General features: G+C 43.0%; 1 protein-coding gene and 1 long non-coding RNA gene across 2 annotated transcripts; both read left to right on the top strand.

Moving 5' to 3' along the window:
- Positions 1 to 10,901: 10,901 nt before the first annotated feature.
- LOC140581895 (uncharacterized) lies at positions 10,902 to 14,042 on the top strand. The gene is made up of 9 exons (XR_011984939.1): positions 10,902 to 11,126; positions 11,242 to 11,369; positions 11,456 to 11,581; positions 11,695 to 11,760; positions 12,130 to 12,218; positions 12,361 to 12,466; positions 12,544 to 12,649; positions 12,765 to 12,820; positions 13,414 to 14,042. It is a non-coding gene; the product is annotated as an uncharacterized lncRNA (long non-coding RNA).
- A 1,329-nt stretch (positions 14,043 to 15,371) lies between these two features.
- On the top strand, positions 15,372 to 16,871 carry lratd2a (LRAT domain containing 2a). The gene has a single exon (XM_023820180.2). The coding sequence runs from the start codon at positions 15,476 to 15,478 to the stop codon at positions 16,268 to 16,270; it is 795 nt and encodes a 264-aa protein (XP_023675948.1). The 5' UTR covers positions 15,372 to 15,475; the 3' UTR covers positions 16,271 to 16,871.
- The last annotated feature ends 4,094 nt before the right edge of the window (positions 16,872 to 20,965 follow it).

Raw genomic sequence — 20,965 nt, forward strand, 5'->3', positions numbered from 1 at the left:
GAAAGGCCTCCTGTGCGCTCATTGTGGATCTGTGCTCGGAGGGAATTCCTGATCTACCATCGCTATAGTGACGACATCACAGAAATGTGCTCAGGCCGACGTGGGCGAGGGGGGTCTGGGCTGGAGGAGGGGAGACGTCAGTGTGATGCACAGCTGTTGGCTAAATGCACACACCGGCTACGTTTGGCATGTGTGCGCTGATTTCACATACATGTTGATGCCTTACCCCGTGCTTCCTTTCTGACCTGACAGGTGTCTGGATACCTTTCAATGCCATGTGCTGCTCATGTTTATTAGGACCCCAACCATCTTGGTCACAAATTAGTTACCTGTACAACAGGGGACTCATACATAAGCTCGCATTTTTTTTTTTTGAATACCGCCATTATTCTGCCCCATCTTCCGTTGAGGGTTCCTCTGATAACTACCTCCACTTTCACATCATAGTGTGGTTCTGTCCCTTCCCCTCCTGTCCTATACTGTCGTGCTTTTGTGGATACAGAGCTGTTTTTTCACATATCAACCTGTATCAGCTCCACGTCATTCCCACAAGAACACCCTCAAGGAGACCCACTTGATTTCATTACCGAGCGAGATTTCATTACATGATTTAATTGTGCCCCGTACTATGATTATGGAATGAAACCCTCTGTGTCCACATTCTATACCAGGTGTCCTCTGCAGCATCTGAAAGGTGCCGAACAGGATCTGATACGACTGGCTGATTTCTGTCCAAGCGGTGGTTCCTGCCGGGGGACGCTGCAGATTAGCTGCGGCTGTTTGCCTTTCGTAAGCGCTCCTGCCCGTTTGATGTTGGCTGCCCCCAGCCTGTTTTCCCAGGATGCCCTAACTGGCATGTGTCTTAGGGAGCTGAACAGCTGCACTGAGGTAGGAGAGGGAGGGAGATGGAAAAAGCAAACCGTAGAGTATCCCCGGAATGTACCTCATTGTCCGCATTGGATTAAAACGACGGGGCCGCTGTTTGCTGCTGCCCTCTGACTCTCGTTGAAGACGACTGCCTTTCTGCCACAAGGGGGCAGCTCAGCATTGCACAGTGGACAAAGTTTTGCTAAACCCCACTTTCTCTAGCTGTATTAACTCATAAAGGTTGCATCAAGTCTGTATACATGTCCCAAACAGAACCACTAATTATGACATGCACCCTCAGAAAAAAGGGTAAAAATGTGTACATTTGCTTGTTACTGGGGCTGTACCCCTGTAATTGTACCTTTTAAGGTGCAGAAATGGACTCTGAGGAACATCCCAAAGGTCAGGTCAGGTCAGGTTGGGGAGCATGCTCTGATGCAGTGCGTTGCTGCATCCACCACACGGCGAAACTCCTCGGGATCCCGGCAGGCGACCCCCCAGGCAGACACACGGTCCAGTCCCACCCTCTGGAAATCACCATCCATCTGCCACAGCCGGGTGTCACGTGGGCGTCCCCTCAGCCCGGTCCTGCCGCTTGGGTCCTCAGCAATGAGGATCCTGCGAGCCGGATCACCCTCAGGGAAATGCGCCACATGGCCGTGGTGCCGTAACTGACGCTCCCTCACAATGCAGGTAATGTGCCTCATTCGGGACTCCTCTAGCAAGCGCTCATTCGACACAAAGACAAACCAGCGGTACCCAAGGATCCTCCGAAGAAACACAGTACCGAAGGAGTCCAGTCTCAGCTCACTGGGTACCATCCATGTCTCACAGCCATACAGTCAGACTGGGAGCCCCAGGACTTTAACAACTTGGACCCTCATCCTCTTACAAACATACTGGGAGCGCCACACACCCCTTTCCAGCGACCTCATGACCCCTCATGCTCTCCCAGTGCCTAAGAAGTCACTAAAGGCTTGGATCTTGGGTTTTATCCAGGAACACTCGCAATCCCCGACACTCAGACTCATCGCTCAGTCCCTCAAGAGCCCCGATCAGAGCCTCCATTGATTCCGCGAAGATCACAAAGGTACAAACAGCATTAATGTACCATCGATGGTACAGAAATGTTCCTCAGAGTCCCTTACCTCTGTACCTTAAAAGTTACAGTTACCTACAGCTAAGGGTACAATTGCTAGACCCATGAGGAAAAAGGCCCAGTGACAAGCAACGATACAAATTGTTACCCTTTTTCTGAGTGTGAAAACTGGCAGGTTGCTTGTAGCATTGACTAATGGATATGTTTTCTTTGACAGGCACCAGAAATGGATTTGGAAAGGAATCAGTAGAGACGGGGGCTGGATTTATTCTAGGCCTGCAAACCCTAGTGGGGGTTGCAGAATAACAGGTGGAGATCAGGCCACCAAGGGCTGATCATCTGCTGCTGCCTCCACATTCTCATGGCAGTGAACCTGTGATGCTCTGTCTCAGCGACTTTTGCCGTCGCTCATGGCTCCACATAACTTCCATGCTCAAGTTAGTAATCAGAGCAGTGTGGAGCTGAAGGGAGGAAGCAGGGTCAGACTCAGTGCAGTGTAGTAAATGTGAACCCCCAAATCTCAGGAGGGGGGAGGGTTCATGCTGTTACGATTTGCAGGAAAAAAAATTTGTTATTAACTAGTTATGTTGTCTTGAATCCACCTCACCAGGTTGTCTGCATCTGAGTCACGATTTTGCATTTATGAGATGAAATATTGCCGTGAATTGCACTTTGTATAGATATGTTGGCACGCGAGACTGGCAAACTGCCATATGAAGGCTGGCTGACACGTTCCCCCAGGTGGGCGGAGGGACGTGTGCTCTCACACACGGCGCCCTGGCCAGCTGTCACGGGAGGTCATTAAAAACGAGATAGTGCTGCTGCCTGCGCGCTTGCTCGCCGAGGAATCGAAGAGGATGAAGTCTGGCCGGTCCCACGGCCGCGTCCGCTAAGGGCTAAGCCGCTCTTCGCTGGAGCTCTGGAAATCCTACCTATGTGGTCATGCGGCGCAGACATGCTATCCTGACACAGCTCAAATCTTGGAAAGTATATAAAACAGCAATTAGCGACCAGTACAGCTGTGAATATCGGCATCATCACGATTTGCATAGTCCTTGACTGTCTCAATCACGCTGCGGGAGTGGAGCTGCGGATCGAAGCAGTCAGGACACCATGCAGCGAGCAGCCTTAAACACGAGTAAAGTGGACAGGATGCTAGTGCAAAACAGGTGTTTAAAGGCACGTTTACTTCAGCAGGAGTAAAGCTGCAAAGCGGCCAGGAGTTACCGAATAAGTGTTTTCAGGCGTTTCAGATAACGCAAACATTTATTTAATAGCACCGCATCCAAAATGCTCCTTTATTTAAAATGTTGCCGCCCCCCACCTTAAGAAAAATGGTAAAGAGCCTTTTTCAGTAGCCCCCAATCAATTCCTAAATCTTTGCCCTGTCTACCTGGAAACGCGAGCTGGGACCCGCCAGTAATTTCACTGGTCACAGATGGCACTGCTTGAGATACCGGTGGGGTGCTCTGAAATTTTCGCTGAACATTAGAGACAATGACCCATAATTATAAAATCACTAATGTCTCATCTGGATCACTGAGCTCAGCGATCTCCTGCATGTCGGTTGTCAATACGGAGGGAGGGAAAATGCGCGCTGCTGCTTTAAACGGGGAGTGAGGCTCCTGCACGGCGGTGGCGGCGGCTCTGGGTCCGGTCCCCTCTGCTCCCAGCAGCCGCACAATCAAAGCTTCGCTGCGGGAAACTGCCCTTCTCGACAATACGAGTAAGCCGTTCGTGGAGAGAGCTGTTTTTTTTTTTAATTAACACACTAACATTGGCGTATTTATACGTAATTTCATACCATTTCTGGTAAGTTAAATATATAGACGCATTTGTTATTGCATTTTTTGCAACTTTGTTATGCCGAGATGGATGTGGAAAGGAACACATGTTTGAGTCGCGCTGAATTAGTTGGACATGCGGGAGTCTCCGCGCAGCATCACTCTTGAACGGTGACTCCTGTCCTGCACCGTTTCTTCATCGGACCAGCCAGATTCTTTACAAAAACCAGCGCCGGTGTTACGGAAAATTCAGTTTCCCCATGTTCCCCCTATCGCGCGCTGATCTGAAATCACGACGTCACCCGCTGCTTCGTAGTTATACGGTTTCGCTGTCGTCTTAATGTCTTACTTTATTTCTTTCATATCTTTCTTAATGTCTTTAGTGTGCTGCGGGAAACAAACTATTTATGCAAAAACATCGCCTGTCTTTTCGATATTTGTGTATTTAAAGAACTGAAACTATTTCAATCGCTGGTAATACTTCTTTGCGTAATACTGTTTATTCTAATTATGGCGTAATTGTACGCAACTTACGCGTTACATTTAACTACTGCTGACAGCGCTGTACATGGAAATGCATGGCTGAATCACTTTTCATGAAACCATCAATACGTTTGCGTATAGATACGAAAGGGGAACACTATTAGAGTAAGGCTGGAATATATGGTTCCCCTCGATAAAGCAGACACACAGCAAGTCTGGACCTCGATACTGATAATACAACTTCATTATTACATTATGCAGTTATGTGCCTGAATGACTTTCAGCCATCTCACGTGGTTCTTCGCACAAATATGAAAGGGAAACACTATTTCCAAAAATCCAGGATATTCAGTTCCCCCTGCTAAAACAGGCATGCAGCAACTCTGGGCCTCAGTACTGATAGCAATAGTTTATAAGTATTTAATCATATCTAAATGACTTCTAGCCACCCCTCATACTTCCACAGACAGTAAGATGGGGGGAACGGATTTTCCCAGTGCCCGGGAAAATCTGTTCCCCCTACTTAAATCACAAAGACAGTGTTTCTAAAACATGCTGCTCTTTGTGTTAACTCTGCTATAGGTACACATGTCATTGAATAACTTTCAGCCACCCCTCATACTCCCACAGCCAGTAAGGCAGGGGGAACGGATTTTCCCAGTGCCCGGGAAAAACTGTTCCCCCTACTTAAATCACAAAGACAGTGTTTCTAAAACATGCTGCTCTTTGTGTTAACTCTGCTATAGGTACACATGTCTTTGAATAACTTTCAGCCACCCCTCATACTCCCACAGCCAGTAGGGCTGGGGGAACGGACTTTCCCAGTGCCCGGGAAAAACTGTTCCCCCTACTTAAATCACAAAGACAGTGTTTCTAAAACATGCTGCTCTTTGTGTTAACTCTGCTATAGGTACACATGTCATTGAATAACTTTCAGCCACCCCTCATACTCCCACAGCCAGTAGGGCTGGGGGAACGGATTTTCCCAGTGCCCGGGAAAAACTGTTCCCCCTACTTAAATCACAAAGACAGTGTTTCTAAAACATGCTGCTCTTTATGTTAACTCTGCTATAGGTACACATGTCATTGAATAACTTTCAGCCACCCCTCATACTCCCACAGCCAGTAGGGCTGGGGGAACGGACTTTCCCAGTGCCCGGGAAAATCTGTTCCCCCTACTTAAATCACAAAGACAGTGTTTCTAAAACATGCTGCTCTTTGTGTTAACTCTGCTATAGGTACACATGTCATTGAATAACTTTCAGCCACCCCTCATACTCCCACAGCCAGTAAGGCAGGGGGAACGGATTTTCCCAGTGCCCGGGAAAAACTGTTCCCCCTACTTAAATCACAAAGACAGTGTTTCTAAAACATGCTGCTCTTTGTGTTAACTCTGCTATAGGTACACATGTCATTGAATAACTTTCAGCCACCCCTCATACTCCCACAGCCAGTAGGGCTGGGGGAACGGATTTTCCCAGTGCCCGGGAAAAACTGTTCCCCCTACTTAAATCACAAAGACAGTGTTTCTAAAACATGCTGCTCTTTGTGTTAACTCTGCTATAGGTACACATGTCATTGAATAACTTTCAGCCACCCCTCATACTCCCACAGCCAGTAGGGCTGGGGGAACGGATTTTCCCAGTGCCCGGGAAAAACTGTTCCCCCTACTTAAATCACAAAGACAGTGTTTCTAAAACATGCTGCTCTTTGTGTTAACTCTGCTATAGGTACACATGTCATTGAATAACTTTCAGCCACCCCTCATACTCCCACAGCCAGTAGGGCTGGGGGAACGGATTTTCCCAGTGCCCGGGAAAAACTGTTCCCCCTACTTAAATCACAAAGACAGTGTTTCTAAAACATGCTGCTCTTTGTGTTAACTCTGCTATAGGTACACATGTCATTGAATAACTTTCAGCCACCCCTCATACTCCCACAGCCAGTAAGGCAGGGGGAACGGATTTTCCCAGTGCCCGGGAAAAACTGTTCCCCCTACTTAAATCACAAAGACAGTGTTTCTAAAACATGCTGCTCTTTATGTTAACTCTGCTATAGGTACACATGTCATTGAATAACTTTCAGCCACCCCTCATACTCCCACAGCCAGTAGGGCTGGGGGAACGGACTTTCCCAGTGCCCGGGAAAATCTGTTCCCCCTACTTAAATCACAAAGACAGTGTTTCTAAAACATGCTGCTCTTTGTGTTAACTCTGCTATAGGTACACATGTCATTGAATAACTTTCAGCCACCCCTCATACTCCCACAGCCAGTAAGGCAGGGGGAACGGATTTTCCCAGTGCCCGGGAAAAACTGTTCCCCCTACTTAAATCACAAAGACAGTGTTTCTAAAACATGCTGCTCTTTATGTTAACTCTGCTATAGGTACACATGTCATTGAATAACTTTCAGCCACCCCTCATACTCCCACAGCCAGTAGGGCTGGGGGAACGGACTTTCCCAGTGCCCGGGAAAATCTGTTCCCCCTACTTAAATCACAAAGACAGTGTTTCTAAAACATGCTGCTCTTTGTGTTAACTCTGCTATAGGTACACATGTCATTGAATAACTTTCAGCCACCCCTCATACTCCCACAGCCAGTAAGGCAGGGGGAACGGATTTTCCCAGTGCCCGGGAAAAACTGTTCCCCCTACTTAAATCACAAAGACAGTGTTTCTAAAACATGCTGCTCTTTATGTTAACTCTGCTATAGGTACACATGTCATTGAATAACTTTCAGCCACCCCTCATACTCCCACAGCCAGTAGGGCTGGGGGAACGGACTTTCCCAGTGCCCGGGAAAATCTGTTCCCCCTACTTAAATCACAAAGACAGTGTTTCTAAAACATGCTGCTCTTTGTGTTAACTCTGCTATAGGTACACATGTCATTGAATAACTTTCAGCCACCCCTCATACTCCCACAGCCAGTAAGGCAGGGGGAACGGATTTTCCCAGTGCCCGGGAAAATCTGTTCCCCCTACTTAAATCACAAAGACAGTGTTTCTAAAACATGTTATAATGCAGAATGATTCACCACATTCCCACTTACTTAGGATTAAACCTAAGTTATGGTTTGAGATCTTCACTCAGACTCCCCAATTTCACTTGAATGTATCTTCAATTTTTAAATATCAAGAATAAAGACTAAAGTCTGTCGTTCATCAAAAAAAAAATCACAAGTATTTCAATGCTGCCACAACTTTAATAATAAATCTTTGATTTTAATAAAAATTTGATTTGTATGGACCTTTGCTTCATATGGTGAGCAATAACTGTACTGCCTGGATTTTGTTAAGAACATTCATAAACAAATAACTACATTTTACTTCCACTCAATCTTTTATACGCGCTATATTTTATTTATTCGTTTGTTTGTTTGTTTGGGGCAGTGGTACAGATTTTTCGTATAATCAGGCCCTGGTTTATTCCATGACGCATACGCTTTCTCTGAAAGATCATTTTAACAGCATTGCTCTGTCGTAAATATCTACGTCGTTTGCGTCATTGTACGTTTCTCAGTTCTGGAAGGCGAAAGAAGATAGCGGTCGAGTAGTTTTTCGAGTGTGACTACTAACAGATTGACAAAATGGATCCAATACAGTATGGTATAATATATACATATTTAACAGCTGGCAAATATCCTGATTCCCGAACTAAGGCAGAAAAATATGTCATTCGACGACGTGCGCAACAGTATTCCATCAAAGGTAAAACGTATTCTAAACAGGCCTACCATAGTGATCTGTCTTAAATCATGAGTCATACAAATATTTTACATAGACATACATTACTTAAGTAAAAGGTATAATTATGTTACATAAAAATATACTTTCCATGTCTATCCTAAGCCTGTTGACCACATCTTACCTAACAGGCCTAGCTTTATAGGCCATTATTTTACATTTTGCCTTTGTTACAATATATGGCGTTTTGTATCAAAATGAAAATACCAAATTGGTATGTGGCATACACATATTTTGCAATCGAGGTTCTGCTTTATTTATTTAATCTCTTGACAGATGGGGTGCTTTATTATGTCCGCCGAAAGGGCACAAATGAAGAGCGCTTGGTTAAAGTTGTGCGAAGTGCTGAAGAGGCAGATGACGTTTTTAAAGAGTTCCATGCCACTGCCACAGGTGGACACAGTGGAAAAGAAAGAACGCAGGATGCAATTTCCAAACGGTATTACTGGCCTAGCATGACTGCCGATATCGAAAATTGGGTAAGTTTTTAATTATTTACAATTAGGCTAATTAAAGCCTATGATAAGCATTTGCATGGCAAATGACACGTAGACGATGTAACATGTCTTAAAGACTGAAATACAATTGTAATCATTATCTAAAATTATAATAAGTCTATAAATGTGTGTTCTTACTATGCTATAACACTAAATCAACTGTTGTCTTCCAAAATTAATGTATTGGTTCCTACATAATACATCATTGATATATTATCTTTTAAAGAATAGTTATTTTAGAATGGATTCATCTATACATTTATTAGAAAATAGTTCTTAACATTGCTCTTTAAATTTATTCATGTTATATGTTTAAATGCAGATTAAACAATGCCCAGCATGCCAGTCTAAAAGGGTAATAAAACTCAAAGAAGCTTATATTCCAATAACTGTAAGTAACTTAATTTTTTTCTCATTTCTGTGATTTTATAGCTATTAGCATTATTCCATTTAATAATTACTAATGAACTTATTTCTGTTTGTAGGTAAATGAACCATGGGAATTAGTTGGTATGGACCTTATTGGAAAATTGCCCTTGACTGAAAAAGGCAATCAGTACATTTGTGTACTGATTGATTATTTTACAAAGTGGGTAGAGGCATATCCATTACCCTCAAAAGCAGCAGGAGATGTCACCATGTGCATTGTGAATTTTTTTTACCGATTTGGAGCACCAAAGAGGATTCTCACTGATCAAGGCAGAGAATTTGTTAATCAGGTTGGATATATGTCATTTTTTGAATAGCAAGTATGGGCATTATAACAGCACACAAATATCTTTTCATTTTAATTTTTCTGGTTTGACAAAGAGGAATGTGAAGTAGTTTAATACAATATTAATGAAAACATTACATTTAAGTTGGACATCGGAATAATTTTTATATTGAAAAATGTTCAAGAATAGCCTTGTACAGTTCAGATACATATTTATTCAGGGTTTGACTGAGAACAATTTTGTCTGGATAAAACGTATATCAAAACCAGAAAATTATCTACATTATCAGCAATAAAAAAAAACAACACTGTATACTAATTTTGGTTAGAAATGTCACCAAAAATGCGAAGTCCACGGTGTTATTTTTCCTGCTTGTCTTTCCCTAGGTAAACAGAGAAGTATGCACCTTGTTTGGTATTGAGAGAAGTCTCTGTTCACCTTACCACCCTCAAACTAATGGACTGGTGGAACGGATGAATGGTACTATACAGAGGTAACTTCCTGTTTGCATGACTTATTTAAGGTATTACACTGCATATTATGTGTAAACTCCTGAAACTCCTTCTGTTCTCTTTAGAACCCTTTCAAAAGTTTGTGATGAAAGACCCACATTATGGGACACCTATCTTGATGCCGTCCTTTTCAACATCAGGACCAAAAAACAACTGACTACAATGTTTTCCCCATACTTCCTTATGTTTGGCAGGGAGGCTCGTTATTTTTCAGAGGTCCCAGAGTCTTTTGATGTGAGTATATTTGTGGTAATAATTTATATTTCTCAAAACATCTGTTTCTTCACATTGAAAGATAGATATTATAATGATAACCTAAAAGTATCGGTGATGTAAAAGTAATGTTATTTATTTATTATTGCCTAGATTAATGAAACAGTGGAGACAGTTTTGGAGGACGAAATTGTCAGTCCTGCTCTTAAAACTCAGGACCTAATATTCAGTGCAGTGAAGAAAAATATGACAAAAGCAAGGGAAAAAACAAGGAGAAGAAAGCTGGGCCTTGGGGCTACACCACAAAATCTTAAAATTGGCGACAAAGTTCTCAGGAAGAATGTCAGGAGTCTGGAGAGAAAAGGAGGAAAGCTTGACAAAGAGCTTCTGGGGCCATTCACAATAACCTCGATTGAAGGGAAGAATGTGGACTTGGTTAATGAGAAAGGGATAAAGTTTCTCAAAATTAATTTGGATCATCTGGTTCCATATATTCAAGAACTGCCACGTGTGCCTCACAGACTTCAAAAAAGTTTCTCACAACCTCCAGCACCCACCCCTAAGGACCCACAGTCTCCTGCACTGACCCCTCAGGACCCACAGTCTCCTGCACTGACCCCTAAGGACCCACAGTCTCCTGCACCGACCCTTCAGGACCCACAGTCCCCTGCACCGACCCCTCAGGACCCACAGTCTCCTGCACTGACCCCTAAGGACCCACAGTCCCCTGCACTGACCCCTCAGGACCCACAGTCTCCTGCACTGACCCCTAAGGACCCACAGTCCCCTGCACTGACCCCTCAGGACCCACAGTCTCCTGCACTGACCCCTAAGGACCCACAGTCTCCTGCACTGACCCCTAAGGACCCACAGTCTCCTGCACTGACCCCTCAGGACCCACAGTCTCCTGCACTGACCCCTAAGGACCCACAGTCTCCTGCACTGACCCCTAAGGACCCACAGTCTCCTGCACTGACCCCTAAGGACCCACAGTCTCCTGCACTGACCCCTAAGGACCCACAGTCTCCTGCACTGACCCCTAAGGACCCACAGTCTCCTGCACTGACCCCTAAGGACCCACAGTCTCCTGCACTGACCCCTCGGGACCCACAGTCCTCTGCACTGACCCCTCGGGACCCACATTCTCCTGCACTGACCCCTAAGGACCCACAGTCCCCTGCACCGACCACGTTTTCCAAAGTTGAGAAAAGTAGGTGATACATTTATTGTATAATGCTGTATTATTTTCATTTTAAGTTATTTAATTGTAAAAGGTTTAAAGGTTTTTAAGTGGCTCTTAACATTGTGTGTCAAAACTTTGGCAGGTGTCAATGCAGCTTGGTCAGGCAAAGCTGAGGAAAAGAAAACGTTACTGCTCTCTAAGATTGGTTCCTATAAAATATTTAACTGGGATATAGCACGGATTGCACCTGGGAGAGAACTTGAGAGTGAGGTAGGCCAGTCACACATGATTCAGACAATATGACTCTACATGAAAATATATCAGTGTCATTAAAAATGTTGTCTGTCTTTCCAAAGGTTATAAATGGATACTTATTTGCACTGATAAGGCAGCATAACCAGGAGAGAGCTGAAAAGGCATTTCTTATTGATTCATATGCCATGACTAAGGTGTGGCGGGGATCCTACAGAATCCTTAGAAAGGTGCAGTATCAAAGTAACTGACAGTCTTTCATAATGAAAGCTGTGAATGAGTATTGTATTGTATTGTATTGTATTGTATGAAATTTTCAGTTGAGATGGTCTGCATAATTTAGGTGGACCCAAATGAGTTCAAGTTGTTTCTTGGTGTTATTGGGGAGCATGGACACTGGACTCTTGCTGTAAGTAGATATACACAATTATGACACATTAAATAATATATAATACAACATTTCCATACCCTTGCACTTATTATGTTATGTAGTGCTGGGATAATGTAAGTACCTGCTCTAGTTGAGAGATCATTTCTGTCTCTTCTTCACTTCTCCACACACAACCAATTTGTAATCATTAATTTATCTGCTGTTTTTTTTTACATTCATTTCCTGTCAAATTATCTACCTCATTTGTTTCAGTTTTTGGCTTTTGACTTTTTTGGCTGCAGTCATTCTGTAGCTTTATTTGCATAAATGTATTTTTATGTTGCAAGTACACGTCATTTAGTGTTTATTTCTGACTATAAATTTTTTGCACCGTGGTATTTGTTTCAGGCCATATACCCATCTATAAAAAAAACTGTTTTTTTGGATCCACTGGGGGAATCAAAAGAGAAGATCCACAAATGCCTTGACAGCACAAGGTACCAATTACAGATATTGTCTGTCCCATTTGACAAATGAAAGACACACACGCATGCGTGCACGCACACACATACACACACACGTATGAACTGTATAACAAAATAATATATATGACAAAATAAATATTCAATTAAATTACAGAGCATTTATGAGGAGTAAAGGATGCAATGTATCCAGATGGAGATGTGAGACTCTCCCACATACACGGCAGAGAGATGTGGTATCATGTGGGGTATTCGTGTGCAAGGTATGCAATAAATACAAAGTTTTTTTGTATTCTATTTGAGGTTTTGCATTTCTTTCTGACATTTTAAATATTTGTAGTTTGCAGAGAAAATACTGGAAGACCAGCCTGTGTGGTTCTCTAATAATCCACAGACGATTGACCAGTTCAGAAAGGAAATGGCCATAAGACTTCTCCAGGAGTCAGGTAAGTAACATAAAGAATCTACAACTCTGTTTGTTTTGTTGTATCAGCAAATATGCACTTTGTCATATCTTCCTTAATAAAGGGTTTTCTTCTGCATACATTTTATGTTTAACAGATGACATCACTGACGTCTGTTCAATCTGTGGAGAAGTTGAAACGGACAACTCATGGGTAAAGGAGCAATCAATAAATGCAGGCAGTCACATATGCACACTGACTTTTTAAAACTTATTTTATCTAAAAATGTGGTGACCCGCTGTATTGCATGAGTACTGCCTGGATAAAGTGAGAGTTCACTATAGGACACATACACAAAACACACAATCACATTCACTCTCCACTTGGATACTTTAACACTCAGCTCAGCTACTGTCTATGTTTTTGAGATAAAACCAGAGTACCCCGAAGAAACCTCCACTGAAATGACTGTATAGAAAGTTGCAAACCTAGTGCTAAGAGACAAGCATACTGCCTTCACAGCCACTGCGCTTAACAAAATGATTGGAATCTTCTATTTTAATCTGCTTCATTTGGTTTAGTATTGTACTCCATATAACATTTGCTTAATGAGAAATTTCACATAGTGCTGATTTCCTATAGGAGACTTGTTTATCGTTATATTTTTTAAATAATCAAAATTAGTCGGCAGTCTCAATGCTACACTAATAAACACTTGCAGTTACTATAAAACTACATGTCATATTTTTATTGAGATTTGATATTTATTAGAAATAATGTTGTGGTTATTTTTGTTATTTTTTCAGATTGCCTGCAATGGATGTGACAGGTGGTTCCATTTGTCTTGCAGTGGAAACCCAGCCACAGATGTGGACTTATTTTGTGCAGAATGTCTAATTACACATAAGACTGCTTAATTTTTTAATGAATAGTGAATTATTTTGGCATTTGCACTTTTAATAAGAAGTAGTTTGGAATCTTTGAAACTTCTGCCTTATTTATTTATTTATTTACATGTGACGTTTTGTTTTTTTGTTGTTAAGTTTGGTTGTTTTTCTGTATTTATGTTAATTATTTTGTAATTATATTTTAACATTTTTTATTGTTAAGTTTTCGGAAAGATCGTTAAGCGAGTTTTCAACTTATGCATGTTAGCATTTTCTGAATGGTTCTTTTGCACTTTTAACTGAAGTTTGCAATTATTTAACTGGTTATATCTGTTAAACAGCTATTTAATTTATTTGATGTTGTTAACTTTAAAAGATTTATTAAAATAATGTATAAAATACCTAAGCTTATTCTTCTTAAAAAAAAAAAAACAAACAACTAAATTCATATGTTTACATTTTCCCCGGGCACTGGGAAAATCCGTTCCCCCTGCCCTACTGGCTGTGGGAGTATGAGGGGTGGCTGAAAGTTATTCAAAGACATGTGTACCTATAGCAGAGTTAACACAAAGAGCAGCATGTTTTAGAAACACTGTCTTTGTGATTTAAGTAGGGGGAACAGTTTTTCCCGGGCACTGGGAAAATCCGTTCCCCCAGCCCTACTGGCTGTGGGAGTATGAGGGGTGGCTGAAAGTTATTCAATGACATGTGTACCTATAGCAGAGTTAACACAAAGAGCAGCATGTTTTAGAAACACTGTCTTTGTGATTTAAGTAGGGGGAACAGTTTTTCCCGGGCACTGGGAAAGTCCGTTCCCCCAGCCCTACTGGCTGTGGGAGTATGAGGGGTGGCTGAAAGTTATTCAAAGACATGTGTACCTATAGCAGAGTTAACACAAAGAGCAGCATGTTTTAGAAACACTGTCTTTGTGATTTAAGTAGGGGGAACAGTTTTTCCCGGGCACTGGGAAAATCCGTTCCCCCTGCCTTACTGGCTGTGGGAGTATGAGGGGTGGCTGAAAGTTATTCAATGACATGTGTACCTATAGCAGAGTTAACACAAAGAGCAGCATGTTTTAGAAACACTGTCTTTGTGATTTAAGTAGGGGGAACAGATTTTCCCGGGCACTGGGAAAATCCGTTCCCCCCATCTTACTGTCTGTGGAAGTATGAGGGGTGGCTAGAAGTCATTTAGATATGATTAAATACTTATAAACTATTGCTATCAGTACTGAGGCCCAGAGTTGCTGCATGCCTGTTTTAGCAGGGGGAACTGAATATCCTGGATTTTTGGAAATAGTGTTTCCCTTTCATATTTGTGCGAAGAACCACGTGAGATGGCTGAAAGTCATTCAGGCACATAACTGCATAATGTAATAATGAAGTTGTATTATCAGTATCGAGGTCCAGACTTGCTGTGTGTCTGCTTTATCGAGGGGAACCATATATTCCAGCCTTACTCTAATAGTGTTCCCCTTTCGTATCTATACGCAAACGTATTGATGGTTTCATGAAAAGTGATTCAGCCATGCATTTCCATGTACAGCGCTGTCAGCAGTAGTTAAATGTAACGCGTAAGTTGCGTACAATTACGCCATAATTAGAATAAACAGTATTACGCAAAGAAGTATTACCAGCGATTGAAATAGTTTCAGTTCTTTAAATACACAAATATCGAAAAGACAGGCGATGTTTTTGCATAAATAGTTTGTTTCCCGCAGCACACTAAAGACATTAAGAAAGATATGAAAGAAATAAAGTAAGACATTAAGACGACAGCGAAACCGTATAACTACGAAGCAGCGGGTGACGTCGTGATTTCAGATCAGCGCGCGATAGGGGGAACATGGGGAAACTGAATTTTCCGTAACACCTGTGGTAAATGGATTGGAAACCCGGAGCATCGTGAAATTAGTTGAATTTCCGAAGGTTTCGGCCCTCCCCATAACAGGTGGTTCTGTACGTTTAAAACATACAATAGGATGGGGAATCAAGTCGAAAAACTGACTCATTTAAGTTACGCAGAAGTTCCGACTGCGGACCCGAACGGGATGGACGCTGAAGAGGACGCCTCACGGATCGGGGTCTCCTACATCTTCTCAAACGATGACGAGGAGCTGGAGGATACTGTTGATGGAAGAGAGAAGGAGCAGGTACAGGACGCAACGCTTTACGATAAAAGCAATGAGCTGGAATATGCAATTTATAACCGAAACGAATGCATCTACGAGAAGAACCTTAAAAGCGCGGACATGGTGACGTCTTCCCCAGAGAATCTGTCCAACAAGTGCAGGCCGGGCGACTTGGTGGAGTTCGTGGCCACTAGCCAGTTCCCGCACTGGGTGGTGTACGTGGGGGACCTCAAGGTGGTCCATTTGCACAGAGGCGAGATTAAAAATAGTTATTTGACTGATGCCAGCCATGGCAAAGGGGGGAGAATTGTGAATGAGCTTTATAAATATAAAGCTTTCCACCCCGACGTGGTGGTTCGGAACGCCATGGAGCAGGTCGGGGCCAGAGACCGGGAGCTGAGCTGGAGAAACTCCGAGTGCTTCGCCGCCTGGTGCCGGTTCGGTAAGCGGGAGTTCAAAACGGGAGGCGAGATCAGAATAGGAAAGCAGCCGTACCGGTTAAAAGTGAAACTGTCCGAGAAGAAGAGCCAGGTGCTGGAGTTTCAGAGTCTAGAGGATCTGATCGTGGAGAAGAGAAGGATCGAACAGATCGGCAGGGCTGCGGTGATTCGGGAGCATGAAAGCAGGAGGGACAGCTCGCCCTGACTGCTTACAATTAAAGGCGTCTCATAAAGCGCTCTCATAATGATCTCATGTTCCTTGTTGGAAAAAAATTCAAATAGAACTGATATTTTATGATACGTAATACGTCAAATAAATTCACGATTTTATTGACTAATGAAAGAGTTAACAATGAACAGAAGTTGACGTGGAGTACCACGGAAATGGCAGTCCCTGAGGCGTGTTTGTCAGACGCTGCAGCGATGGTTTTATAATGGAGAATTATGTCATGCAGGTGTCATGTGATTTTTATGACATTAATATTCTGAGTAAAAAAAGCCTCACCAGATTGTAATTTACAGTCTCCTGTAGGTGTAAATGTTTTTCAAAAGAACATAACTCTTGTCTAGTAAGCCAAAAATGAGAGGGAGTACTGCAGTGTCCTCACGACCGAGATCACCTTCATCAATAAATTCGTTATTTTACAAACAAATTGTCAAAGCTTTATCATTAAGCTGATTATGAACTCCGCTTAATGTGTTATGATCAGTTCATCTACGAATTCTTTTGTTCTGCCGTAATTACGGTTACGGTTCTTATTCATCTCTCTGACTCTTAGAGAATGTCAACCTGAAAGTTGTAATCAGTCTGCGGCTCACCGTCATATTTTGCGGTAATCGCAGTGGTACATCTCCAGACCTTACTGTCTGGTCTAGTAGATACGCTCTCTGTGGCTTTTGCCACTTTTCACTATACGTGAAGCACTAGTGGTCTAGGCTGCAGCAACTGAACTCAGGGTAAGCAAGATCCTGTTTGAGCTCCGGTAACCCGGCGTGACAGAATGGAACTTGTGATCACATAAGTTACAATACTGTATTGATTACTCTGCAGATCTTCCACAATATTTAAAAGAGTTTACATTAACACCTTTAATTTGCATGCTTATAAAAATATATAACCGTATCAATGAAATCCCGTGTGAAAAATCAACATAAGGAACATCCTGCCATATTTAAGAGTGATTCCTATTAAAGAGTTTTAACCAGATGGGATTCAGTGATTGTCGCTGATTTTAACTTAATCTTCTTTTAAATGTAAATTTTAGCTGAGTGTTCGCTTAGTCAGAAACCCCCCTCTCCCGTCCTCCGCCAAACAGAAAGATTAATGAATGTCAGAGTGTATATCTAGTCAATCACATTTGTACTTAGTGCTTTAAGTGAATACTTAGTGTGGGTGTGCATTTTAATGCTGTGATATTTCAGCAAAGTGGTGAACAAACACGTTTGAGTTTCCCATTTCCATGTAGCAAGAAACAGACTTCAGTTTGCTGGCTTTGACAGTATAGATATAGTTGTTTTGATGTGATTCTAGAGTTAGTAAACTGGACATATGAAACGGAATGACACTGAACATAACACATAATAACAACAGACTGAATGAAATACCTTGGCAAATATTCTGGTTGTTAGGCTTGGATCTACAGTCTTGTACCCCAAAACAGTGACATGCATTAGGCTAATTGGCATCTCTGTATTGCTCAAGGTGCATGGTTGTGAGTATTTGTATATATTCACCCACTGCATTGTATTGCACTCTTTTGTTAATATTTCACTTCTGCGCCGTTCCAGTACCTTTCTATCTTCCTGGTTATTTGGACACACTTATCCCCATTGCATCATCCATTATTTATTTATAGTTTGCTTGTTCTCACGTTGCCCTGTCTCGTCTTGTATTGCACTGTTGTTTGTTCTGTCCCTCTGTGTGCCTGTCCTCTCCCCTGAAAATGTAGCCCAAGAATCCTCCAAATATACATACAACAATAAAACTTGAAACTAGATATGTACACTGTGATGGACTGGAATCCTACCCAGAGTGTCCCCCAGTATGGACGCCTGCAGCTGTACACCTGCACGCATGATGCGTACCCCTATTAGGCCCCATTTAGACATTACGTACCTTTTTTTGTTATGTGTACAACAGAAGGGCAGCAGTATTTTTCACTCAGAATCAAGATTGTGATACTTTTCTGCCTTTGTTATTATTTTGCATTGCATATTGTTTTTATCAAGATGAAACAAGCTGCACTGGGTTGGTGCCCCCTCCTGCGTAATTCACTGCCTTGTGCCTATAGCCTCTGGGATAGACTCCAGAACCCCCAGTCACTTTGAACAGGACAAGATGGATGGTTGGATGGATGGAAGGCAGAACAAACAATATGTACACTGACATTAAATGCTGCTGGTGCCACTGTCCCCCAGCCTTGTGCTGCATGGGAAAGGCTTTAGGCCCTCTTCTGATCCTGACCAGGATAACAATAATAATGACACTTAATTGATCCCCATGGGGGCAATTCTCTTTTCGCCTCTCCATGACACCCAGACACATATGTAGGGGAGAGCAAGCTTGGTGGCGAAGGGCGGCCACCTGTAGCAGCACCCATGGGACCTAGGGACATGTGACTACTCAGCCAAGGCCGGGACTCGAACTGGCAACCTTCTGATCACAGGCACGGAGGTGTAGAGGTTATAAGATGGATGGTCAGGCAATGGAGTAGAAGAGTAACCCTAAAAATGTAAGCTTGCGAAAATCACTGAGTTCTGTGTATTGCAGACGTGGTTGATGTCCTGAGTATTGAGTAATCTGAGTAATGGAGAGTAATGCTTCTGTAACTGTGGTGTTTCTTGTGCATGTGCAGAATTGATGTACTTATTGCATGCCCCTAAGGCTTATTCATATAATCCTTAAAAATTCTGAGGTGCATGCTCTCCCTTATGCGAACAATAACTTTAAACAAGGTTTGAATGTGAGTGCACATCCATCAGCTTGCAGGACATATGCCTCAACGCTCAGGTGTTTAACAGACTGACCACGTCCCTTTAAGTACAACATACAGGAGGTGACTTCTGTGTGGGAGCCAGGAAGACTGTGTTCCCTGGGGTGTGACGCTTACTCGCAACGTAGTTACATGGTGGGCATTAACCTGGGGTGCAGCCTGAGTAATCGCTGATTAGAATGGCTTTCACCTCCTGGAGAATGATTGCAGAAACACCGGTAATAGAAATACAGATTTGCTCACCGAGGCTGTCTTGCAGGAAATCTGGTAAATGAATCATAAATATAGCCTTTGAAAACACACGCCTATTCAAAGGGGTTTTTATCCTGAAGTACCTCGGAAGTGAAATAAAACAAAGCAAGCCATTTGCACTGTCCATCATACTTGATATCTCTTGTATTAAATCACTTTGAATCTGAAAATGTCGCCGTAAATTCGAGCTGACGTGCTGCTGTTTGGGTCACCTCTTGACATTCTTTTCGCACCAATCGGGTTTCGTATGTGTGTAACACCTTTGGAGTTGCACTTTAGCCTGGAAAGGGAGGCCGGGCTGATCTGCCGTGCCTGTTTTACTCTGCGAGGGAGACGGAGGCAGTGATGCAGCTTAATTATCACGGCAGAGGGAAACGTGTGACTCTCAAGGTCATGTTCCAATTAGGAACCACACAGCCGATGTCATCTTTCTGAATTACTCGTCCTCCTGAGGATGGATGAAAAGGTACGTGAGAAATCTGCAGCGTGTTTACGGCGGATCAGCAACAGAAAACGCTGTACCGCCTGAGTTATTACCGTAGTGACGGATTGGGCTCTGCCGAGGTGTCGACGGATAGATACGCGCGTCGCATAGTCCCGACGACGCCTCACACACCTCCACTGAGTGCCTATTACAGCCCGTATCTGTTTGATCGCTCTCAGTGGATGCCTGAGGAAAACGGCTTTTCTTAACCAGCTGACCTTTGAACCACGGCCGTCTAAATTATGCAGTGTGGCTGCTCTGGTTAAGACATTAGCGCTCTCTTCCCCCAGAGACTTTTCTGCCATTTTTCTACATAAGCAGAGACGGCTTTTCACCCAGCTCCTGGCGATATTTGACACCAGGATGGCTCAGGGTCACACCTGGCGTGCTTGAATCCCACCTCCTCTGTGTGTGTGTGTGTGTGTGTGTGTGTGTGTGTGTGTGTGTGTGTGTGTGGAGTTGGCATGTTCTCTCTGTAATGCCTGACTTCAAAGACATGCAGTTCTTTTAATTGCCGTCTCTAAATTGCACATAGAGTATGACTGTGTGCCCTGTGGTGGACTGGCATCATGTCCAGGGAGTCTCCCAGCCTTGTACCCAGCTCTGCCTGGGACTGCGGTCTGGTCCTACAGCCCAGACCAGAAAATGTGTTTTTTACATTGACATATGTGGTGTTGTGGTTAGCAGTGTCGCCTTGCCCTTCTGGGACCAGGGTTCGAGTCTCGCCTAGGGTTGCTTGTTTGGAGTTTGCATGTTGACATCATGGGTTGTTCTCCTGGTTTTAAGGGCTGTAGCCGCTTAGAGTTAGCAAATTGCCCATAGGTGTATGAATGTGCCTTGTGATGGATTGGTGTCCCATCCAGGGTTGTTCCCTGCTTTGTGCCCATAGGCTCCAGACCTCCCACTACCCTGAATAGGACAGTCAGGTACAGAAAAAGGATGGAAGGCTGAAATCATAGCTGTTAAAAGCTGTAATGTTTACAGGCATATATTATACACATTTTTTTTTTTTTTTTTTTATCATTTGTTGTGTACAGTGTCCTTGAGTGTCTTGAAAGGCGCTTTTAAATAAAATGTATTATTATTATTATTATTATTATTATTATTATTAAGAACTGAGTAAAGACTATGCGTACCTATTGTACCCAGGTTATCATAGTAGTTTTCTCCC

The sequence above is a fragment of the Paramormyrops kingsleyae genome, chromosome 23 (genome assembly GCF_048594095.1).
Source record: "Paramormyrops kingsleyae isolate MSU_618 chromosome 23, PKINGS_0.4, whole genome shotgun sequence".
In the NCBI taxonomy this organism is placed as follows: Eukaryota; Metazoa; Chordata; class Actinopteri; order Osteoglossiformes; family Mormyridae; genus Paramormyrops; species Paramormyrops kingsleyae.